At 44.9% G+C, this 25,799-nt stretch overlaps 1 protein-coding gene across 1 annotated transcript in view; it reads left to right on the plus strand.

Moving 5' to 3' along the window:
* Nucleotides 1–25,799, plus strand: part of lrp4 (low density lipoprotein receptor-related protein 4) — a 99,358-nt gene that overhangs the window by 61,198 nt on the left and 12,361 nt on the right. The window contains exons 3-15 of the mRNA XM_053423752.1: nt 2,840–2,956; nt 7,335–7,448; nt 8,188–8,304; nt 9,424–9,552; nt 14,136–14,255; nt 14,358–14,487; nt 15,157–15,278; nt 15,934–16,068; nt 16,617–16,742; nt 17,261–17,491; nt 18,275–18,431; nt 18,999–19,216; nt 24,840–25,016. Coding sequence (XP_053279727.1) covers nt 2,840–2,956; nt 7,335–7,448; nt 8,188–8,304; nt 9,424–9,552; nt 14,136–14,255; nt 14,358–14,487; nt 15,157–15,278; nt 15,934–16,068; nt 16,617–16,742; nt 17,261–17,491; nt 18,275–18,431; nt 18,999–19,216; nt 24,840–25,016 — 1,893 coding nt within the window. The remainder of the gene's footprint in view (nt 1–2,839; nt 2,957–7,334; nt 7,449–8,187; nt 8,305–9,423; nt 9,553–14,135; nt 14,256–14,357; nt 14,488–15,156; nt 15,279–15,933; nt 16,069–16,616; nt 16,743–17,260; nt 17,492–18,274; nt 18,432–18,998; nt 19,217–24,839; nt 25,017–25,799) is intronic.

Below are 25,799 nucleotides of genomic sequence, written 5' to 3' on the forward strand. Positions count from 1 at the left end.
AAGTTAGGGTTATAAGGCGTGTGTGTGTGTGCATGTTGCGTGCGTGTGTGTGTGTGCATGTTGTGTGCGTGTGTGTGCGTGCCTGTGTGTGTGTGTGTGTCAGCCTCAGTGGAATGCAGTGGTTGTGAGAATGCTGCGCTGAGCTGAGTAGAATCTGTGTGATAAGACAGATCAAAGCGCCCGGAGACTTCATCAACCTTCCCAGCATGCACCCTGCTGATCCACCTGATACGAGGAGCAGGCCGCACCTACTCTGTTTGTGTGTTTGGGTATGTGTGTGTCTCTGTGTGTGTATGTGTGAAAGACATGGCGTGAAGTATATTTATTTGCATTTTTTTTCCATCGCCCCCAATTGTTTGGCCTCAAGAACTCTGCACTGTAGATGAGTGTGTGTTTTGTTTATCTCATGTCTGCTTATGTGTGAGTGTGTGTGTCTGTGTGTGTCCTTGTTAACCGGGCTCTCTCTCTTCTTCATCAGACGAGCTGAATTATTTATTGAAATTTTGAGAAGCAGCGTTTTCTTAACCTCCTGTTGGCTGTGGACATAAATCTGCTGACTGGCACAGATCATTATGTTTGATAGAAACGGAAGCAATCCATAATAATCTTATTAATAAACTCATCTTGCATGTCGTTGGAGTTCTCTAATATTTTTCCAGCCTCATTTGGATTCTCGGGGTCAAAACCATGTAGAATATATTCCATATAGTCTATTGATTTATTTTCTTGATTAATCAATAACTTGCTTTGGTTTGAAATACATATCATCAACCTCCCCGGAGCCCAAACTGATTTATTTACGTTTTGCAGTTTGTTTTGAAAAAAATCTTTCAAGTCAGAAAGATATTGAAATGTCTATAAAATACTAGAAAACCTCTAATATACACGTTTTTCAAGCTGCCTCTCATTTTTATTAGAATTATTGAAATGTTCAAACATTCATCCAGACTGACTAGATTCTTAAGTATGATCCTTAAAATTTGTTAGAAACTTTTAATAATATTTGCACCCTTATAAACTTTCTTTAGTCTGACATTGACTTCCTCAAAACCTGCAATGTTATTTAAGTATATTCGTGAGGGATCATTTAGATTTTCAAAAATCATCTTTTGCTGTATTTTAATTGCTTCAAAAAGTTATCTTTGGATTCTTTAAGTTCATTTTCAGACCAGGGTTGGATAAAGTGAATCCAGCAGCCGCCTGAAAGAACAGAAAATAAAGAGACGGTGGGATTTCAGATAATTGCTTCCAATAATGCATAATATATATGTAGACGGAGCCAAACCCCCGGTACGTCCATGTAATTATGGCCGAGAGAGAGAGAGAGAGAGAGTTCATCAGAAGGTGAAGAGTATAAGAGATTGACAAAAGGAGAAATTGGGAGAGTTGTCTTTGCTTTTGTGTGTGTGTGTGTGTGTCTCTCCCTCTCTTTGTGTTTCACTCTGAATAATGGAATATCCATGCAGGGGTATGTGGGTCAGTGGGGCTTTACTTCCCCTAGAGACCACAGCCACACCCCGACACACGCACACACACACAGACACACACACTCTTTCTCACTTACTTAATTCACTCCCTGAGCCCTGACTCGTCCGCCTGTCTGCCTCGCTGCTTAACCCGCCGTGTGACGTCATACATTTTTCATAAAGTCTGCGTTGCTCCATCAATATTTCATGTCTGGTATTGACAGGCTGGTGAGAGTCCAGTGTAAGGAGTTACCGCTCCCTCCTCCTCCTCCTCCTCGCTCCCCTCTCTCCATCCCTCCATCCCTCTCTGGCCTGTAATTAAATTAGCTCTGTCTGTGGATGACAAAGGGCCAGTCATTCGGACTCTGCTTAGATAGCGAGTAGCTGCACTTAGAGCGGATATGAAGTTAAGGAGGAATGCGCTGAGCCGAGCTGAGCCGGGCTGAGCTGGACTCAGTGCTGCTCCCTGGGTCTCGGGGTGAGGAGGTGGGAGAGAGAGGAGGTGGGCCGGGTCCGGATCAGGCCCTGGCTGAACTGAGACCACACACACAGAACCAACCCCGTTACGGATTTAAAGACGATGGGGTGAAGTCAGTAAAGGCTTCATCTCTGTGTTTGGATAAACATCACATCATGAACTGAGCCTGTATTTAAAGATGGACAACGTGTCTCCACTTCCTGATACGATCACACGGCCATCTTGGGCAGATTAGGTCTTTTGGAGCCACAGGAAGTAGCGATCAGGGAAGGTCTTGATTTCCTCGCTGATACACACAAGCTTTATCACGTCTCTGCTGTCAATCACGATGTTTTTACAGCATTAAATAAATACTTTGAACCAAACTTAACAGAAACTTGAACAGGTGATAAGACCTACCTAGGAAAAACGTTCATGTCCCATCCACAAACATGGAGGAGACCTATACTGCTGCCAGCCACTAGATGGCGACCAAGACTTGGCTTCACTTTTTGGAGAGCTGCCTATGCTATTCAATCATCTGCAGGTCTTCTTATATGTTCGATGAATTGATTTATGTAGAGAGATAAAAAAAAAAAGATGGTGAATATTTCCCAACACATCTGATTGGAGCACAAACAAAACAAAACTTCAAAGTTTAAGGTTTTCAATCAATTAATCAATCAAATTTTATTTATAGAGCCCATATTCACAGGTGAGAACAAAAACCTGAACAACTAATGTGATTTCACACAATAAGTGTTGAAGCCTTTGTCTTTGCTCCAGAACTCCTCTTTCCTGTCTCCTCCTCCCTGTCCCCCTCCTCCTACTCCTCCTCCTCCTCGGTTTCATGGTTTGTTTGTTTGTTTGTTTATTGCCGCTGACACACTTGTTGTCCTTCCTTGTTTGTCCGCAGTGCTCCCGACCTGTTCGCCGCTCGACTTCCACTGCGACAACGGCAAATGTATCCGTCGCTCGTGGGTTTGTGACGGAGACAACGACTGTGAGGACAACTCCGACGAGCAGGACTGTCGTAAGTAGAGCCTCCGTGTGTCCACACAGACACACAAACAGTCGGTGGAAGTAGCTTTGATATGTGGCATCTCAAACACACACACACACACACACACACACGCACACACACACAATACAGACAACCTGCTCTGTCAGGCTCATGGGGATGAGTTATTAAAGTGGACAGATGTTTGAGGCAGCCATGTGCAATGAGGTGTTTGTTTTTGAGTCTGAAGGAGCTGCCTGCCTGTCTCACAAATACACACACACAACACACACACATAAACACGCACACATCTACATACAAGTACCTCCAAAAATAAAAAATAGCAACAAACTGAGGGCAAAGGTGACAGAATGTCTTGTGTGGTGACTGTGGGAGTGCTGACCTCTCGCAATTGTGTGTTTGTGAGTGTATGTCTGTGTGTGTGTGTTTGTTTGTTTGTGTGTGTGTGTGTGTGTATTCACATGCACGTGCACATGTTCTAAAATACCCCTCAGCTGCCTGCCAGGCAGCATGTGGCCTGCAGTGGGTAAAGCAGGGACAGTGTCTATTTCTGTCATATTTCTGTATCTCTGCTCTGCTGCCTGAGGTGCTGAAGTGTGTGTGTCTGTGTGTGTTTGTGTATGCTCCGGTGTTTCTGTCTTTGTGAGGACTATTGGACACTCAGGACATTATTGGAAAGCTACAGTCTGTCCCTCCCTTCTCTAGAGGGGCTGCTCGAGGAGTTAGTGCTGCAGACTGTGAGTAACAGGTGAACGGTGATTTGCATTATTTCAAGGTGGTTAGGCCTCATTCAGAAAACAGCTCTCTCATTTATCTGGACGAAGGTGTGTCGGTGCAGCGGTGGTGCCAACACGAGGGGGGGGGGGGGGGGGGGGGGGCTGCGGCAAAAAAACACAGAGCCGTGCAGCATCTGGTGAAGTTGGCATCTGGTGAAGCGTTGGCGTTGATAGGTGCACGTATCTGATCGGTCTGAAGGTCGTGTTGCTGCTGTTACCTCACCATCACTGTGAAGATGGAGCTGTGGTTACTTCCCAGTGATGTTAAAATGAACAGGATGTAAACTTACAACATGGAGAAAGTAAATCAAACGTTTCTACGGAAAGTTTAAACTTGAATGTGCTCACAATGAAGTTTGACATCGCCCTAAAGCCTTGATTGGAGGAGCTTTAACAATATCTCCAGTAGTCGATACAGCCTGAACTTCCCAGTGACATGAAACCCATTGTTTTCCATCTCGTGTGGTCAGTGTGCACATCAGTTACAAGCCGCTTCGCCCCTTCTCCTCCGTCCGTCATCCAGAGATTCTTTACCCTCCCTGCTTGACCCACATACTGGATCAGCAGCCAGACACCAAATCACCTCCTGATGGGGAACCCGGGCGATGAATCTTTCATCTCCATGCCCAGTAAATGTCTCTCCCCTCCCCTGTTCCCCAAACTACTTATTATTTCATGTTTCTTTCTCTCTTTCTCGGCGGGTCTATCGTTCACCTCCCAGTGTGTTTTTGTTTCTCCCACCACACGCAGTGGTTTTATTTTATTATTTAGAAAAAAAAGAGGGTGGAGCCGGATCCCCCCACGCTCGGCTGGAGCTGGAGTGGTTCTCGAGGTTTCAGATGGAGGTGTGTGTCTGTGCGGCTGTGTGTGTGTGTGTGTGTTTGAACATGAGATATTCTGAAGCCTAAAAAACATTTCACAGAAGGAGAAACACAACACTATTTCACCGCACACACACACACACACACACACAGACACACACATGCAGGCGGCCTGGTAATGACTCCCTGTGCCCTTTGCCCTTTGTGATTTGGCTGCTGTGTGAATGATGAGCGTCTTGAGGGCCTGTTGACCTCCGACCTCCCTCTGTTTACCTCACTGGTGGGAGGGGAGAGGGAGCGAGCGAGGGGGGGGGGGGGGGGAATTCAATTATTTGCAAACAAGTTGAATAATAGATTAAATGAGTGGATCCGTCAATAGTGCAGGTAGAATTAAATTCTCATTTGGACCTGCTGTTGTGATTAAATTCTGTTCTTTGTTTGGATGGGGGGGGGCGTAGCAGCAGAGGTCAGTGAGGTCAGTGGAGGTTTGGGAGAGAGATGTATTCTATGATGTTTACTTATCGTATCAGTATAGTATCATAGCTGAGGTATTAACATGCCAAAACTATGTATAAGGTTATTCATAAGCCTTATTAATGCTATTTAATTCCATAAACATTATTCATGTGTTCATAAAGGAGGATTCTGCTCAGTGCACAGACAATAGACTGTAGTAAATATCCCAGATACACGAACGCTGCCATCTTGCACCAAAGACGTTATTTGTCTTTGTGTCAGTAGTGACCAGGGGGTGGAGCCGCAGATATGAGCCCTCAGCCAATCACGAGTCAGTCTCAGCTGCCAATCGTGCTTTTCCTTCTGTTTTTATAGCATCAAATAACCAAACAAAACCCAAATTTGAAGAAAAAATTAACACTCCCATAACAGAAACCATCTTTGACGTTTTGTCTTGGTCCATAAACCATCCACTAACATGTAAACGTCTCCTGTGCTCCTTCTTCCTTAGCCCTTTAGAAATATGTACTAGCCAGAGGTATACAAATATGTTTATACACAAACATAAACACACAAACACATACATACACATACAGGCTCTCTTCTCAGAAGTGGCGTGTGTCCATTTCCAAATCTCAGTGTCTCGTGGGCGTCCCCCTGCCTCTGTCTCTCCTTATCTGTCCCTGTTTGTCTCGTCTGTCCAACACTCACACACGACAGTGATGAATTATAGATCACCTCCTGCCAGAGGCCATCCATCATTGGTTCTCCTTGACGCGGCTGTTTACCCGACCCCTTTGCCATTGATTGTGGTGCTAACAGTTGAGGTAGAAGGTGTTTTGATAAATCCCTTCGGCCTTTTATCGATGCAGGTGTGATAAAAGAAGAAAAGGGCGGATGAATGAACGGGTCTGAAAGGGAAACACAGTCAATGTCAGTGGAGGGAGTGACTTGTGTCCGACTGGATCGTCAGGGCTGTTGTTCTGAATGACACACGTGACTTATCGCTTGTCTCAAGGTTGAACGTCTAGTAAAACAACGTATTCTAACCTCAATCAGTCAAGATACCAGACAAGCTGCTGCTGGTTCTGGGGTTCGGTGGAAGAAACCAGTCCTGAATCTATTGGTCCGTTAAGAAATAACCTTTTTATTTAGCTTTTTGCTTCAAATTGGATTTTAAACAGAATAAGTTTGATGCACTTTTACTGTATAGTGTTAAAATGTGGTCAAACCCGATATGAATGTTTCCAGCAGGGAGGATTTAATGTCCCCCATAGTCGTGGTTATAATGAATTAGAAAACCAGTGCAGTTCTAAACATGCCTGTGTGGGAGGACTGGGGCTTTGCTGGTCAGCTTTCAACCTGCTCTGGGGTGAAGCTCAGGGAAACTGGACTCAGAGCCCTGAACTGGAGATCAGTTGTTAACTATGATGTCACTTACGCTGATGCTTTCATGCTGTTCCTCTGTTTATTCCAAATTTATCAATGTTGAATATTTCATAACAGATTAATCAGAGGGTTTGGGGAATCTTGTTAAGCGTTTCTATTTTAAAGAAGCTTTTCTAGTCTTGACAGTTCTGGTTTTAAAATCCGAGGAATTTTAATTGAACGCCTCCTTTTTTTAAATATCATGCAGTATATTAGTTCCTGTTCTGGTTGAACTCCACGCGTTAGCAGCACAGTTAGTTTACAGATTGACACCGGAGATGCGGATTATGCTTGAAATGTGGTTTGAGATTTTTCTATGGATGTTTTAAGTGTTTCTTTTTTATGCTCCAACATTAATTCAAGCCGACCACGGCCTCTGTCCCCCCCCCTCCCCCCCCTCCCCGCGGGGGATAAATCACCGACCTTTTCTTTTACAGCCGCTCGCTGAGGTGGTTTGGTTTCATGGCTTTTTGTTTTCGTTAAGAAGTGCTGAATAAATACAGTTATTACTTTACTGGAGCACACGTTCTCGACTCGACTCAGTCGTCCTCCTCGCTGTGTGGCAGTAGCTGTCTGTTGGTCTCTTTAGTGCTGAGATGGAAAGTGTTTGAGCTCCGGTCCTGCCGCCCCCCCCCCCCTCGAGAGTCCCGGTTGTTTATGGAGTTAAAAAAAAAAATCTCACTTTCTTTGTTTTGTGCCTAACATAACAGTCATAACACAGTTTGTCCAGTGTCGGTCCAATTTGAAATGTACTGTCAGCACGGCTCAGGGACGGCCGCCTCTAATCACATTCCTGCTCCGTATTTGCTGGTTTGCTTTCGTGGTGTCCTCATCGTTTTATCTCTCTCTCTCTCTCCTTCTCTCTCTCTCTCTCTCTCTCTCTCTCTCTCTCTCTCTCTCTCTCTGCAGCTCCCAGGGAGTGTGAGGAAGACGAGTTCCACTGCCAGAACGGCTACTGTATCCGCAGCCTCTGGCACTGTGACGGGGACAACGACTGTGGGGACAACAGTGATGAACAGTGTGGTGGGTGAAGACACACACTCAGAGAGGGACTGTCACTTTTTATTAAGTTTAACGTTTTGGGGTAAAGCTCATATTGGAACAGGTCCCATAAACATGTCCTGTTTTTTTTTTATCAAGATCCATGAATTATTCTCCCAGAATTCAATGCATCTATATTGAAAATAGATAGATAGATGGATACTCTATTAATCCCGTGGGAAATTTAGATCATCCAGTAGCTTATACACTTAAACACATCACTGACATACAAACATAAATCACATACAGAGAACATATTTACAGATACAGGAATGGAATGCAATGATGTGATTGTGTCAGTGTCCAGTAGGAAAGTGTTCTTGTGCTGCTGGAGTGGATAGTACAATAAAATATATCTATATAAAAACAACAGAAAAAAAATATATATATATATAAATATATAGGAATATGTATTGCAGGAACATAAGGCAAGACAAAAATAATAATTTTAAAAGAAATGAAGAGTTAAAGACAGAATAGAAAGTAAATACATGAGGTAAACAATTAAATATGAAATCAAAGCAAACATGAAAGTCTTCAGAATTGATGTAAAAGAACTAAGATTTGCAAGGAGCTAGGATTTTGGATTTTGGAAAAAGTGGCAGCCCCTACACACACACACACACACACACTTACACACACTTACACACTGATTCAAACAGGAACACAACAGCATGTAAAAACGTGTTTTATACATAACATTGTGTGTCGTCTGTCACAGACATGCGTAAATGCTCGGACAAGGAGTTCCGCTGCACAGACAGCAGCTGCATCGCGGAGCACTGGTACTGTGACGGGGACACGGACTGCAAGGACGGGTCAGATGAGGAAAACTGCCGTAAGTTACTGTGTGTTATATTGTGTGTGTGTGTGTGAGTGTGAATGTGTGTTTTATTGGGATTTCAATGTGGCTTTTTATCAGACATGTGACGAGGCAGAAGACTTAAAACAGGGAACTTACTGTCTCCCTGTCAGGATGAAAAGAAAAGTCATTAATCATATTACGGGTTTCCCCCCCCTCATATCCAAATACTTGAATCCAAAAGTGGAAATAAGTGATTCTGAACAAATAAGTTTCCATATCTGAGAAACCATGTTTATAGATTACAGACGGGACACAAAGTCGGCTCCTCCACAAGAGTTTCCTCTTATCAGAATCTCAAAACTGTAGGATCGTGATTCATTACGGCCAAAAAATAAAGAAGTGGAACAATCTGGTTACTGTCCTGCTGCATGTGAACTGAGATCCAACCTGACGCTGCTGTAGAGCCTGTAAAGAGACGTAACAGCGATCTGACCTCAGATCTGTTCACGAGCAGTTTTCAGACAGGAACACTCGAAGCTTCAAAGTGTCCTCAACCTGCTGCAGCGTCTCTCTCAGCTTCTGTTTGACGTGTGTGTCTTTGTCTCTGCAGCGTCTGTCTGTGTATGTTTGACGTGTGTGTCTGTGTCTCTGCAGCGTCTGTCTCAGCTTCTGTTTGACATGTGTGTCTGTGTCTCTGCAGTGTCTGTCTGTGTCTGTTTGACGTGTGTCTGTGTCTCTGCAGCGTCTCTCTCAGCTTCTCTTTAACGTTTGTGTGTCTGTGTCTCTGCAGCGTCTGTCTGTGTCTGTTTGACGTGTGTGTCTGTGTCTCTGCAGCGTCTGTCTCAGTGTCTGTTTGACGTGTGTGTCTGTGTCTCTGCAGCGTCTGTCTGTGTCTGTTTGACGTGTGTGTCTGTGTCTCTGCAGCGTCTCTCTCAGCTTCTGTTTGACGTGTGTGTCTGTGTCTCTGCAGCGTCTCTCTCAGTGTCTGTTTGACTTGTGTGTCTGTGTCTCTGCAGCGTCTGTCTCAGTGTCTGTTTAACGTGTGTGTCTGTGTCTCTGCAGCGTCTGTCTGTGTCTCTTTGACGTGTGTGTCTGTGTCTCTGCAGCGTCTCTCTCAGCTTCTGTTTGACGTGTGTGTCTGTGTCTCTGCAGCGTCCGATGTGATGACAGCCACCTGCAGCGTGGAGGAGTTCCAGTGTGCGTATGGACGCTGCATCCTGGACATCTACCACTGTGACGGGGACGATGACTGCGGGGACTGGTCGGACGAGTCGGACTGTTGTGAGTTTTTTTTTTACGTCACTCGTGCACGAACATGTCTTCACGCTACACACTGCATTTAAAGATGGACGACTTATAAATGCCCCAAAAAGTGAAAGCCAAGACATCTTGATTGACTCCTGGTGGCCGGCCGAGGTATAGATCGTTAACCTTGCCTCCTCCGTGTTAGTGGATGGGACAATCTCTCCCGATTTCTGCACGTTCCCTTAAAAAACATCCAATGTTCCCCAGTTCCTCTGTGGGATGTTGGTAGAAGCACATGAGGAAGAGGTCAGCGTGTGAAACGTGACCTCGTCTTACAAGTGTCAATCACACACGTTTTTTTTTCGTCCACACTTTGCTTGTCACTGCACTCCCCCCCCCCCCCCCCCCCCCCCCCCCCCTCTCCACATAAAAATGGATGAATCCCAAAAGAAGCAGAACTGTCCATCAGATGGATGAGGTTGTGCTGGGGGGGGGGGGGGGGGGGCACGCACATAGTGGGCTCCCCATCAAACTCTGTTCATCTGAGTTTAGACGACAAACCTTTTGCACAAACTAAACAATCCTCATTGTGTAGATTTAAAATCTTACAAGGAACAAAACAAAAAAAAAGCCTTGTTACAGTGGAGAGGCTGTTCTGACCTGTTCTGCTGGTGTAAAGCTCACAGTGAGCTGTTGTTATCTACTCACACACACACAGACATATACACACACGCACACACACACAGACACACACTCTCTTAAGGATCCGAGGTGTCGCTCCAGGCTCTCACTAAACACTCTCTTGTGTAAGAGACGAAGATGAAGCTCTTCTGAGGGATCAGTCCTCCTCCTCATCCTCCTCCTTCGTTAAGACGTTTAAGTTTCTTCTCTCTTGCTTTGGTGACACTCTTCCTCTCTTCTCCTCTCCTCTCCTCATCCTTTTCTTCCTCTCCTTCACTCGTTCCTTCCATGTATCCCGATGGCCGAACTGCACACGTGTCAACTGGAGTTTAAACGCACCTCACAAGCTCATCTGGATGTTTGTGAGATGATCATCTGACGTCTGCAAAGCATCCACACGCCCACTAATTAGACTTCTCTGTGTAGACTTGTCCACATAATAACTGGAAGTCATCAAATAGACTAGAAAGAAACAAAGAACAATGACATGTTCCCTTACGTCTTTCAAAACTCTTCTCAACTCCTATTTTACGATCTGCTCGTCTTTCTCTTTCTTTTAACTGCTGCTTTTTAATTCCCTTTTCTTCTTTCTGTTCAGCGATTTGTAATTTTGTTCAATAAAGTGGTATATAAATACAGTTTATTATCATCTGGACACACTGACACTTATAATCTTCACTTCACTTTAATGTAAAACAGAGAAACGAGTCAGATCCTCATATTTGAGAAGATGGATCAACTCGGTCAAACCACAACTATGTCATCTTCAACAACCACAGTTTTTTAAATAATGAAATGTCTTCCCCAAGTGACAAATACTCAATACTGTACCAAAATACTACGTTAATTGAAGTTTTCAGATACTTGAACAGATGCCTCCGGTGTCCAGCGTCCAACAACTGTTCCTCATCTCGACGTTTAGTGTGGATTTCAAGTCCTAACGCCCGACGGCAGCTTGAGCTCCAGAGCAGCTGCTGTTTCCAGACCGCCGCTCAGCAGCGTCTGTCAGAGCTGGAGAACACTCGGCCTGTTACATGTTTGTAGTCACTGTAACACACACAGACACACACACACACGCTGTCGCACACACACAGAGTGCAGCCGTGGTCCTGATTAACACAGTCTATCGTGTTTCGCTCGCTTCACTCCAGAGACGCTATCTGCTGCCGACAAATCTCCCAGCATCTCGCCCCTCGTTCTCTCACCTCTGACTTCTCACATGTTCGTTTCTCTCTCTCTCACACACACAGACACACAACACACAAACACACACACACATCTCTGTTGGGACCCAAACACAAAAAGTTTCAGGGCTCATTTAAACTCCAGCCCTCCAGTTCCTAATGAAGCACTTTCTGACCTCACCAGTACACTGAGCTCCAGGTTTTTAAGATTCCCAAAAAGATGGTAGAACAGGAACCGCTGCACTGATTTGTGTTGATTGTGCAAAGAAAACTTTAAACCCCAAAACTTAAGCATGACCTCAGAAAGAAGGTTTTTGCATTCTTAGGACTGGGCTGTGGTCCAGATGTGTCTGTGCTGAGAGAGTAAACAAAAACGACTTCACACACACACACACAAACTTATCTCCGCTAAACTGAATTCCTTCAAATACTAGAAAGTATTGTTTGATGCTCAACACACACACACACACACAGGCACACAGACACACACAGACAGGGACTCTCCTACGTGGTGGTTTCTCTCTTTGATGCTGTTATCTGCAGTGTGTGATAAGCGAGGTTTCAAGGTTTGGAACCAGCGTTTGATCGTGTGTGAGGTCACGTCAGTTGACGGAGCCGCTCTCCTACTCCTCCTCCTCCTCCTCCTCCTCCTCCTCCTCCTCCTCCTCCTCCTCCTCCGTCGTCTCCTCCCACATCCAGGTTCCTCTAATTGCTGCCTCGCTTTTGATGTGTTTAGTTTTCTCATCTGAAAGTCGAGCTGGCATGAAAGCTCGTACTGTCGAATGTCTTTGAAGAAAAAAGTTATAATAGAACAGCGGTGAAAACACAACGGCTCATATTTGATACTGAGTAGGTTCTGCAGGACACACACACACACACACACACACACACACGTACACACGTACACACACAAGGTTTGTTTGTGTGTTTAAAAGTTTGAAATGCAGATGTGTCCGTGTGACTACGTGCCGCTATGTGGTCACGTTTAAAAAACCAAACCGGGTTCACAGATCAGTTCCCAGATCAGTCCACATCCTGCCCGATGCATCTGGACTTCATGTCCCCCATCTTTTTTTATTTCCTGTTGTCCTTCTTTATTTTTAATTACTCACTGAAACTGACCCATTTGTATTTTGTATTCACTTCATGTGTTTTTTAACCAGAGTTCATCCAGAATTAAAGCCTCCGGTGTTTTTAAATGTGTTTAAAGCGGAAATGGAATTCTGTTTCGCTGGAAAAAGTCTTTTGCTTTTTTGAAACCTACATATAGTTTGTGGTCACACACACACACACACACACACACACACACACACACACACACACACACACGCTAAGAGAGGAGGCATTCCTCAGAGGCATAAGACAGCCCATCCACAGACAGCATTCCTTGGCATGGACTCTTCAGACACATGAAGGGCGCTTTGTTAGAGAACTCTCTCTCTCTCTCTCTCTCTCTCTCTCTCTCTCTCTCTCTCTCTCTCTCTCTCTCTCTCTCCCTCTCTCTCTTTTTTCTCTCGACCGCCTCGCTCCCTCGCACACAAACATAATCGCACACATCCCAACAAACGCTCACACTTGCTTTGCCTCATTGCGAACACTGTGAGTTTGTGTGTGTTTGTGTGTTATGGAGAGAAAGATCGACAAAAAGAGAGATTTAAAAAATTGATGAATCATACGAGTGTGTGTGTGTGTGGGCGTCAGGGTATTCGTCTTCTCTCTCTCTTTCTATCTCTCTCTCTCCTGGGTGACCCACCTGCTGTTTTGATCATCCCTCTCTTCTCTCGCCCAACTGATAAGTCTGCACACGGATGCTTGAAGCTGTACAACATCTCTCTCTCTCTCTCTCTCTCTCTCTCTCTTTTTTTTGCCCCCCCCTCGCTCGTTGTTTTCTTTCCTCCCTTATCTCGCGCCCGCTGTGGCTTCGATGACGAGCCGACTCGTGCTAGCAGGAGGGAAGATGTCAAAGAAGTACACACACACACACAAACACACACACACACGTGTTACCACACATCGGGGGATTTAAGATGCTTATGTTTGATTCAGCTTTAATCTTCGCGTCCACCTCCGTCCTCCTCTCTGCTGCCGGTTTGAGCTTCTCTTTGATCTGATCACACGTGGAGATGTGCCGGGAGGTTTAAAGGGTGGAACAGCTCTGATCTCCAGACTTAAATTCAACCAATCAGTGTTCACGGGACGTATTTGTGTAATTTAAAACAATTAGAACAGGACAGAAAACTTAAGTATTTGATCTTCCAGCTCCAGTGACTCTGTGCGTGAGTTACGTGAAGTCAATCTTCTTGGAGTCAGTTTTATTTTTCTCTGATTAATCAATTAATTCTTGTAAAATATATTAAATCTGCAGTTAATAATAATAATAATAATAAATTGAGAAAAGCAACAAATCCTTGTGCTTGAGAGGCTGGAACCAGATGAAACTGAAATAATTGGTAAATTATCGGAATTGATAAAAGAACAATTAATTAATCTAATAAATCATTTCAGCAGAAAAGATCAGAACTTGAAATAGCTCAGCGCAACGAGGATAAAGTGAAATACACATCTTACGTGATATGAATTAACTTTTAACCCTGAACATTCAAAATCGGGTTGAAAAGTATTAGATATTGAGATTTGTAAGATCCATAAAAGTGTTTTTATTTTAGGTGGGATCTTGTTTCCTGCTGCGTTTGTCTGGTTTCTCATGTGTGTGTGTCTGTCTCTGTGTCTGTGTGTGTGTGATTGTGTGTGTAGCCTCCCACCAGCCCTGCAGGTCGGTTGAGTTCATGTGCAGCAGCGGGATGTGCATCAACGCCGGCTGGAGGTGTGACGGCGAGTACGACTGTGAGGACCAATCGGATGAGAAGAACTGCAGTGAGTAGCTTGAGCTCATCACAGCTGGTGAATGAGAAACACCATCTTATATGAATGAAATGATAACAACCTGTGTGTGTGTGTGTGTCTGTGTGTGTGTAGCCACGTCCATGTGCACGGCCGACCAGTTCCGCTGTGGCACCGGGCGCTGTGTGCGTTTGTCGTGGAGATGTGACGGCGAGGACGACTGCTCGGATCGCAGCGACGAGGAAGGCTGCGAGAAAACTGGTGAGTTTTTTTTTTTTTTTTTTTTAATCGTGTTTTTCAGAAGCTAAATATAACACAAGCTGTCATGACAACAGCTCAGAACAGCCCTCCACTGACAAACTCGTCCTCACAAACTGTTTCAGATAAATATGAGACGTACATATTATGTAATTCCATGAAGAAAAGCTTCATTTTCCCACAAAGATCCGATAAAACCAAAGATGTTTAAAGCAGAGGTGTTCAACAGGGGGTTCGCGACCCCTAGGGAGTCCGCGGAGGTACTGCAGGGGGGTCGCAACATTTTTGGTTGATGAGACAAATTTTTCACAACAAATTTAAATGTCTTAAATAAACATTAACATGAATTCAACATATTGTAGCGAATGGATAAATGGAGGCAGATGCACACACTGCAGCTCCTACACCATGCATGTTTAAAATAAAAACATGAATATATGAACCTGTGTATTATTTGAATAGCTTAGTATTGAATGCACATTAACAGGGTAGCTATGTTTATACATGGCACTAGGCCCAGTTTAATATAAAACACAATTTTATGCAGTATACATAGTAGGGGGTCCCTGCTCCATCTCTCCAACAGTTTGGGGTCCTTAGCCTGAAAAACATTGAAGACCTCTGGTTTAAAGGAGAAGCAGTGAAGTAAAGATCTTTTCTCTTCGTCCACAGAGAGTCCTCCGTGTGCTCCGGATCAGTTCCAGTGTGGGAACGGACGCTGCATCGGTCAGAGGAAGGTCTGCAACGAGGTCAACGACTGCGGGGACGGGACGGACGAGCACCCGCATCACGACTGCCGTGAGTGGACGTCCTCGTGTGAAGACAGAAACATTCAATCTTCACGTTTTTCCCTTTTTAAAACGCACAGAAATACACAAAGTGTGAAATGTTTCTACCACAAACCTGTTTGAGTCATGATGACTGATGTGATTAAACATTAATGCTTTAGACATCAGCTAATTTATTGTAGATCAAGAATTATGAAATGTTTTACCCTCTTTTTACAGTTGGTGTTATTACCTGCTGCGCCCCTCTCCTGAATGTTCTAAACATTTTAAATTTTCCAGAAAGTTTCTAGACTCAAGCATCAGAGATTTTCTGTGTATTACAGTGTTATTACATAATTATGAAGCAGAGAGTGTTTCCCTATCAGGCTCATTAATATGTTATTTTTTATTACAATCTGATAAATTCTAAAGTCTGTAATTTGGACAATTTAAAAGTGTTTTTAAAAAGTTAAGTAGATGGAATGCGTTCATTACCTTCTCGCCTTTAGAAGAGAAGTTCTATTCTCGTTTAATATCACATCCAAGCAGACGTCCCTGTCCTCGGGGCCTCGCCGCCTGAGGGACGGACGCATTTCGAGGCTCAACACCCGATGAGTCAGATGCTCTTTGCAGCGTGTGGTTGTATTTATACTGAATCAGCTCGTGTGTTTATGTTCCCCGTGCAGGACCGCGCTCCAGTGAGGGCAACTGTAACCAGAATAATGGAGGCTGCTCCCAGAAGTGTCAGATGGTCAGAGGACTGGTCCAGTGCACCTGTCACACTGGCTACAGACTGATGGACGACGGCAAAGCCTGCCAGGGTACTGCTGTGTGTGTGTGTCTGTGTGTGTGTGTGTGTGTTACATGACAGTGAGTGAGCAGGCTGTGGCCTCTGAAGAGTTTGTCGACTCTGGACTTCCCCTAAAATAACCTGAGAACAATTAAGCAGGAAATAAACTGTGAGAATTTTAAAAACATTTGACTGACGGCTGAATCATGAAGGAGGAAGAGAAAGTTAAATTCCTCACCAGCAGCACTTGAGCACGACAATGCAAAGGAAGTAAAGAGAGAAATAAAAAATCAAATCTTTCTGTTCACTCCTTGTTGTTTTATATATATATATATATCCTGAAAAGCATCAATTTTGTTTGTACGCAACTTTAAGGGATGTTTAGCTGAAGGTTAGAAATTATTTTCTAGCCGATTTTTGGATTTCTGCTATAAAGTATTCTCAGAATTTAGAAATTCTACCAGGATGTGGATGAGTTTCTCAAGCATGATCAGGATCTTTCACCCTCCACCCACCTCTGCCCACTTTTCTGTTCAACCTCTAAATCTCTCCGTCCCTCCTCTTGTCTTCTTGCTCTAGATGTGGACGAGTGTGCAGAAGAAGGCTACTGCAGCCAGGGCTGCACCAACACGGAGGGGGGGTTCCAGTGCTGGTGCGTCCAGGGCTACGAGCTCCGACCCGACAAGCGCAGCTGCAAAGCTCTGGGTAAGAAAAAAAAAAAACACACACACCACACGCTGTACTACGTTTCAACCTTGACACGTGACCACGGAGAGTCACTGGGGTTTGACCTCCAATAAAAACACGGGTGCACAGTGTTTATACTTGCCTCGACGGTAACTGTATCCACTCCTCTGCAGCGGGGGTAATGGACTCAGAGTGAGGTTGGCTCATGCAGAGGGTCTGGTCTAGATTTAGATATACGTGGTGGAGGTACAGTGGAGAGCGGGGCCTGGTGCAGCAGCCCATTAATCTGCCGCAGACCAGAGTTAAACCCGGGTCAGCACCTTCTGTCAGGCGGCTGCCAGCCCCCCCCGACCGTCACCTCCTCCATGAGATTAATGCTCCGTGTTATTAAAAGTGACCATCACTCCCAGCTCTACTACTTTTTTTGTTCTTGACTCTTTCCAATTTCCGTTCTCATGCTCGTCTTCTCTCCGTCGTCCTCCCCCCCCCCTCGTCCTCGTCCCTCTCCTCCTCTTCCCTCTCCTCCTCCTCTTCAGGGCCGGAGCCGGTTCTGCTGTTCGCCAACCGCATCGACATCCGGCAGGTTCTGCCGCATCGCTCCGAGTACACGCTGCTGCTCAACAACCTGGAGAACGCCATCGCCCTGGACTTCCACCACGACCGCGAGCTGGTGTTCTGGTCGGACGTGACGCTGGACCGCATCATGAAGGCCAACCTGAACGGCTCCAACGTGGAGGAGGTGGTCTCCACGGGCCTGGAGAGTCCAGGTGGGTGACGGCCGGTTCAAACTCGGGGTGATTTATTCAACAGGGCTGTTTTATGTCCAGCTCTACTCGGCTGCCGCTCACTTCATCCATCACCAGGTCATTTGTTAGTTCAGCAGAATGACATCAATCCCCTTCAAACTCTTTTTTGATATCTTATTTTCTAGCCACTTATTCCTTCTCTTTCACTCTGTTCTTTTTCTATCTTTGATGCTTTCCTCCCAGCCACAATGTCTCTTGCTCCCTTTTGACTCATTCTTTATCTTCTTTGTATTTCCCTCCGAGTCCCTGCTTCTCATCTTTCTTCCTTAAATCTCTGTTTTTGTTCTTTTTACTCTCCTCGTTCTTTTATAGCTTTATCTGCCTCGACTCCAATCTTCCTCAGACACCTACCCACAGTAAACACAACATACAGCGAATACACAAACAGTGGTGATATGAAGAGCAGAGAAACAACTTGTTATCGGTGACGCTTAAAAGAACAGGTCAACATCATGGGAAGCATAGTAATCGCTTTGATTCCTAAGTTTAAAACCATGCTGCTGAGAAATACATATCACACATCACGTGACCTCACTGGGAACTTATTCACAGAAAGTGAGTGTTCACAACATTTTGTCATCGTTTTCAAAAGTCTCTTTTTCATCCCATCAAGGCTACAACACTAAAACAGGGACAACTGCGTTTACAAACTTCTGTTCTTTCAAAAACTTAACTTAATTCTTTGTTCTATATCATGACTTTATATTGAAACAGATTAAAAAATGTGTTTTTCTCTCCCATCAGGTGGACTGGCCATAGACTGGATCCATGACAAGCTGTACTGGACGGACTCTGGGACGTCCCGCATCGAGGTGGCCAACCTGGACGGGACGCACCGCAAGGTGCTGCTGTGGCAGAACATGGAGAAGCCCCGAGCCATCGCTCTGCACCCCATAGAGGGGTACGAGTCCAAACGCACACAATCTATACACGTCATTACAGATGGTTTCAACTGACACATAGTCGTATATGCATATCCCCCCCCCCCCCGGAGTTGTCCCAGTTGTGAAGCAGCAGAGAGGGATTAGAGTTTGGCAGCACAGCAGTGCCCACGGGCGAGCGAGCATCTGTGGGGAACAAGTATCTCATGAAATCTGCAGCTAAGCGTGTTTTCCACCTTGGATTCAAACGCTGCAGCACAGGAGAGAGGTTCAGATGAAGCCCCGGAGAAATTTAAAGCTAGAAAACTCATTCAGCTTATTAGGTAGCTCATTTGCATGGGATAATTGAAAAACAGAAGTAGCTGTTCCCTCTGAGTCCGGAGCAGACAGGTAGAGATGTGGAGGACGTGAGTGTAGACGATGGAGACTCTGTGTTCCTGTCAGACATCTGCTGCGTCCTGGATCCTGACAACAAGCTGTTTACCTCCTGACGCCACGGGGATCAGCTCCTTCTGCTCAAACAGCTTGACGCCTCCCAGATGGTAACAAGCAAACTAACCACCACTGTCCCATCTTCCTGTATTTAGGAAGATCTACTGGACCGACTGGGGCAACACGCCTCGCATCGAGTACGCCAACATGGATGGATCGAACCGGCGGGTCATCGCGGACACGCACCTGTTCTGGCCCAACGGCCTCACCATCGACTACGCCAGCCACCGCATGTACTGGGTGGACGCCAAGCACCACGTCATCGAGAAGGCCGACCTGGACGGACGCAACCGCAAGGCCGTCATCAGCCAAGGTGAAGTCTCCTTCCTTTCTTTTCTGGTTAGGGCTGGTTATTGAGAACAGGTTAAGTATCAGAGTTTGTTTTATGATGAACCCTCTGATTAACTTCTGCAGCCGATTGCAAACAAGTGTTCTCTGACAGAGCTTTGTAGTTTTTGTATCTTTTGAGTTTATGCAGAACCCTGCCTGCCTGCAGAGGATGGTTAAAACTTTATAGATGTTTTAACGAGCCACTGATTGGAAGTGGGATTTCTTCAGGTGTCGCTGATGGTGACAGATCTGTGATTGTGAGAGAGAGAGAGAGAGAGAGAGAGAGAGAGAGAGAGAGAGAGAGAGAGACACAGAGAGAATTGAATGTCAGTGAGTGTTTATCACAACAAAGGGAATGCATCAGTCCTCCGATGCCTGAAAACAGGATTTTCTCTTTGCTGCTTTCCTTCTTTGCTGGTTACGAACATTTTTGGTGAACAGGAGATACTCAACCTCTACTCCTTCTTATATCTAACATGAAATAAAGTGAAACCTAAAAGGACCTCTGTTTAAAAATACAGGTACCACCAGGTTGTGAACCTGAAACATGAAGCTTAGTCAGTTGTTTGTCGATCATTCCAGAAGCTCAGAAGTTGCTCTGAAAGCTCTTGAGTGAGACGGAGAGAAACAGAGGAGCTGTGGTCTGCAGACGTCTGGCTTACCACACACACACACACACACACACAGACACACACACACACACACACACACAACGGGTTGGATATATAGGACGCTGACGCTGCTTCATTGTTCCATGTGGAGTTAATCAAAGCCATATTTAAGGAGCATAAGCCTCATGGCTACCACTGAATCACACACACACACACACACACACACACACACACATGCCTTAAATGACAACATAAAGCTGTGCATGCCGCTGTTTATGTTGTTGGTTCCTATAGTGTGTGTGTGTGTGTGTCTGGCCTACTTCTTCTCATGCTGCAGTAAGATTTGTTTATTCTTTTGGGGACAATTAGATTTCGGTTGTGATCCTTCAACCAGCAGATAAACAGGATTTCTCAGCAGCGGCTGTTGACACTAATGAGACTAATGGGCACAAAGTGGTGTTGTCCGGTCAAGAACTCATGTTATGATCATCACTCAAAGGTCATGTGAGTCATTATATCATAAATTGTGGTTCGGCTGAAACTGTGGCTTTTAATTTGTGTTTCCTTCGGATGACGAGGAAAAGGAAAAGCTGATCGGTGACAATCGAGAGGGTTTGAAAGTGTGAAGAGGGACATGGGACATTGTTTGTTGAGGGTGCTTGTATATGTGTGTGTGTGTGTGTGTGTGTGTGCGTGTGTGTGTGTGTCTGTCTATGTCTGGGTGTGTGCCCTATCAGCCCAGTGAGCTCTCTTTAATGATGTGTGCTCTGAGGATAAAAGGCTGTAATTGGTGCTGTCCTTCCTCCACAGATTCGGTTTGCTCAGACAACACACAGGACAAATGGGACGGGTGTGTGTGTGTGTGTGTTTGCGCATACGTGATTGTGTATACACGTGTGTGAGTCATCGGGAATGTGTGTGCATGGTTACATTTTAAACTGCCCAGGAATGTGTGTATCAAGTGTGTACATACCTGTTAGGTGTGTGTGTCTGTTTGTGCACGATTGTGTGCATTAGCTGGATGTGTGCCAGCACCTCTATCACCGGAGCCGGAGGGCTGCCGGGTATCGCTGCTATCCATTCTGCACACCTGTGCACCTAGAGGTGGGGGACAGAATGAGAAGAGGTGGGGTCGGTGTGTGTGTGTGCATGCGTTCAATGTGTGTGTGTGTGTAGGTGATCATAGAGTACATGTGCCTGAGGACAAACGCTGTATGCTGCAGTGATGCTTCATTTGAAATGAGTATTATAAGTAGATCAAAGAAATGTTGCCCCCTGGTGGACAGCAGCTCGGCTCACAGGCGTTAACATCTGTTTATATGTTTAATAGTTAATAGAGGCATATAAAAATATAGTGTTTATCATCTGGTGAGCCAGACTGAAACACACAGAGGTGATGTGATTCCAGTACATTACACTAGAGGTAGATTCATGTTCTAGGTGGAAAGGTTCTTTCTCTGGGGAGCATGAATGCACAAATCTTTATGACAGTTTAACGATGTTTATTTGTTGTTCGGGGATGTTGGACAGTTGCTGGACAGCACAATGGTTTTTAAATAGATATGTATTAGATGTCGCCAAGTGCAGATATTTTTGTATAAACCTTGAGTGACCCAATTGTGTTTTCAACCTCATTATTCCTCAATCACGTCCTTAATTAAATCCCTTAGTTTTTTACTTTTAACAAACACTTTAAACTCGCTCTTATACCAAAGTCTAAATCTGACTGATTTATTAACGTGTAGACAGATGACGTGTCTCTGAAATGATTGAAATCATTCCCAGGAATGACACATTTTTTTGTTTTATTGCCTATTAATTCAAGATGTTAACTTCGGCTGTAACAGTGAGATTTATTGTGGAGTTTGAAGTTGCATCTAACAGGCAGAGATTTGACCTTTTGAGGAACAAATTAGATGAAACAAGCATCTTGATTTGTTTCACTTGATTTGTCATTTTGTAAACGACACAAAAATCTGCTTTACTCCCAGAGGAATAAGATCTGAGGAGGAGGAAAGCTGCAGATCATCACACTATGATCTGGTTCAGCCCGAGGCGACGTTGTGTTGCAGATGGAAAGTGCGACAGAGTCGGTGGAGGCGTCAGAGGACGGGGACGTGCCACATGTAGGTTAAAGGGGACATTACTCGCCCGTCGGGATGTTTGATGCCCCGTCGGCCTGCAGCTGCTCCCCCAGCTGTCCCGGAAAGGGAGGAGCAGGATGGGGTGGCATGCGGGTGCGGAGGCGAGGAGCAGGAGGAAGGTGACCGTATCAAAACCCAGGCGCCTCTGTGGTGTCGATGACTCAGAGGAAGAGAAAGGGGGGGGTAGGACCGTTGTGTCCCTCATGTCAGGATAAGATCAGAGAACACACAGTCGGCCACTATCACCTCAGAACCACCTGGACCTGCCTGAAAGGAGGCAGGAGGAGGGAGAAGTCTTTTGTTTTTCTTCGCCTGTATTGACAGGGCAGTTCAAGCGTGAAATGGGGGGAGAGAGAGAATGGGCTGGAGGAGGAATCAAACCCCCGGATTCAAGCCTCAAGCCAGCAGGGAGAATTCCTTACGCATCTTCCTGTTGAATCATAATTTTGCCATTTCTAAAGGAATTAAGTCAATGTTAAATGGCTTAGACAGTTTTATACGTAGACAGTTTTCAATATTTGAGAAGGGTTAGAGAACACAAATCAACATGTAAATGTAGAAATATGCTGTTTTGCATATTGTTAAACAAAGTGAACAAGATTCCAATTTCTTTTTTATTTTATCCCATATTTGATCCTTCCACCAAATTCCGTGGTAATCTCTCTAGTAATTGTTTGCATAATCCTGGGAAATAACAAACACAAAAGCAGATGAAAACAAAGCGTCCTTAGCGGAGTTAAAACTCAACTTGTTATCGCCCTCTGGTGGACAAACACTAACAGACAACTAATCAGAATCAGAATTCTTTTTATTGCCATGTATATTTGCACATACAGGAAATTGCTTTGGTGTGGTTGGTGCACTGTACAAACAACAATAGAAAAACAACAATAGAACAACAATATATACAGTAAGAGAGTTATGGGAACGTGCGGTTCTAAGGTGCAGAGATTGGTGATAGTGCCAATAATATATAATTAAATAAACCTCTAATAAGACACAATCTTTTTCTACTTTTTAACGAATACTTTTAGATATTACTAATAAATCCCTTGAGGCAGAGTGTAGTAAAAGTCGCAACTATTCTCATTATCACTCTGGGTTCTCTCCAGTTTGATCCATTTACCACTTGACATTTACGCCGCACTGTAAAACACTGTCATTAAATGATGGGCACTGTTTTTAAAAGCCCTCCGCCAGCACACGCTCACCACACCTCCTCCTCCTCCTCCACCACCACCACCACCACCACCACAGCCGCAGAAATCACTTTTTCCACCCGTTCAGCACTTCACCGACTGCAGCTACTTCACTGGAGGAGGATTAAGCTGCAGGTTTAGATGAATGTGGAAGCGTCAGCCTGAGCAGATGTTCCAGCTGGAGACGAATCCACGAGGAGTTCCCTGTTGCACTGAATTCAGGCCAGAGCTCCACTTTGTATCGGGCTGTGAACACCGACACTTAAAATCCTCAGGCTGCATTTATCAAACTCAGGTACAGGCTGAAAGCCTCCATGCAAATTTCTAATGAGGTCAACGTTTTAAAGGCCCTGAAAGCTACCACTTACAGTAAGTGATGGGGTTTTACACCAGCACATGATTATCTGCTAAAGTTAGAACGACACATGGTGATTTGACGTGAGCGCCATCTTGCATTTGTGTGTGTTTTCTCTGTGTGTCCCTCTCGCTGGTTTGAAGTGGTCGGGGACATCAGCTGTGCTTGTCTGTTTTTAACTTTGATTACTGCTTGTTTTAGTCACATGTTCGAGAGACGTCCTGTACTTAAGATATGGAAAAGAGAAGGTTTCCACTCAATCCAAAGGCTCAGTATCCCGAGTGTTTGTCTTGTTCGGCTCGATCAAACCTTTTAACTGACATTTTCAACCATTAACAGACACTTAAACGTATTTAAATCTAAACTTATGAGATGTGTCCACACAAGACTCTGGTATCAGGTCCGCTCTCGATCCAGTTTTCAGTTTCTGGACGGAAAAGTCACATTACTGCAGGAAACCCGATGGAGCGCCTCCGCTTTTGGAGGCGGTGGCCACAACTGATCCAGCTACAGGCCGACGAGAGGCAGCGTAATTGAAAGCAGCTCTAAATGGGGATGATGTGACATCAGCCGAGCCCACAGAGCAGAATGGGAGGATTCTGTGCTGTGGAAAGTGTCTTTGGATTGAGCCAAACGCAGAGTTTCTTCTTTTCTTGTTTAACCCCTTATTGCCTGAATTAATTTCCAATTATATAAAAAAAATATTTTTGGTGTTTTTGGCCTGTCATACAGATGCTAAATTAAGTGGAGATTATTCATTTCAATGTAGCATATACAATAGATATAAATTTAGGTATGAGGCAAATTAGCGACATTAGGCATAATGGGGCATAACCTTAATTTAACACATTTTGGTATGTAGATTATTATATTGATGCTGCTTTTGCTTTAAATTGAATAACAACATATGTTTGCTGTACAATCATTCTTGTTCCATCATAACAGTATTTCAAATACAGCTTAATACCTCAAAATAACTTTGCTGCACAGTCCCAAGGGGCTAGTATGTATTTTCCACTCCGACCACTAGATGGTGGCAGAGGGCTTCCAATACCTTCCTTGGTATGTGTAGTATTTGCACCATCAGGCACAATTGTCACCTCGGCGGGACTAAGACCGGAATGGGGTTTGAGGCAACTAAGAGTGTTATAGTAACACTCTTATTACTATAAGAGTGTCGAACCTCACACGTGCCCTATTTCACTTTGTTGAACAACTCACTCTGTTGTCATCGTTCTGTTTTATTGAGTCTCTCGCTCTCCCCACTGACCTCTTCTGTCTCTCCTCCTCTCTCCAGGCCTGCCTCACCCGTTTGCCATCACGGTGTTTGAGGACAGCCTCTACTGGACCGACTGGCACACCAAGAGCATCAACAGCGCCAACAAGTTCACCGGCAAGAACCAGGAGATCATCCGCAACAAGCTGCACTTCCCCATGGACATCCACACCCTGCACCCCCAGAGGCAGCCCGCAGGTCGGTACACGGCTCGGACAGAGTTAAATATCTCTGACATGTGAATTCATAAGTATGTAAAATGACTTTTCTCCATGTTGTCAGATTGGGTTCCTCAATGAGCCCTGAGTGCATTTACACCTTACTATTTGGGTAATCAGATTTGTATCTGATTACCCAAAAGGTGTAAATATGAAGAAGGGAACACACATTGCTACTAGAGCCTGACTTATTATCACATGACAGATAAAATTAACTGATATTTGTCTTTCTAAGAAACTTGAACGGTCTGAGAACAGTTAGAAGGAGCCTTAGGTGCCCGCCTCTAAATCGCCTGCAGGTGTAAATGGTATGTCAGATCAGTGATGGACTGGGAACCACCTGAGCTCCGCCTCGAGCCCCCCCATGTCAGCTGGGATACACTCCAACCCCCACTAGACCCACAAAAGGATGAGCGGTGAAACTAATGGAGGGATTTTACAAAAAAGGTTCTGACAACAACATGTTGCAGAGCATATGTAGAACTGCTGTCCTCCCTCCGTGAGGCTCCTGCACATCTGTTCAACCCACATACCTCCGGTTCCGTCCGTGACTGAGTGGTTTTAACTGATTTCTGAGCGAGAACAATGGAGGCCGGGTTTTTTTTTTTTTTTAAGTTTGCAGCCTGAAGCAGAAGAAGATGTCACGCAACAGACAGGAGAGGGACAAAATGCTCAACATCAAACACAAGCTCATCTTTGGAAGTGGAAGATGAGCCGGTTGAGGACGGACGAGGGAATGGGAATCTGCTTTAAGGGTATCATC

The sequence above is a fragment of the Pleuronectes platessa genome, chromosome 1 (assembly GCF_947347685.1).
Source record: "Pleuronectes platessa chromosome 1, fPlePla1.1, whole genome shotgun sequence".
In the NCBI taxonomy this organism is placed as follows: Eukaryota; Metazoa; Chordata; class Actinopteri; order Pleuronectiformes; family Pleuronectidae; genus Pleuronectes; species Pleuronectes platessa.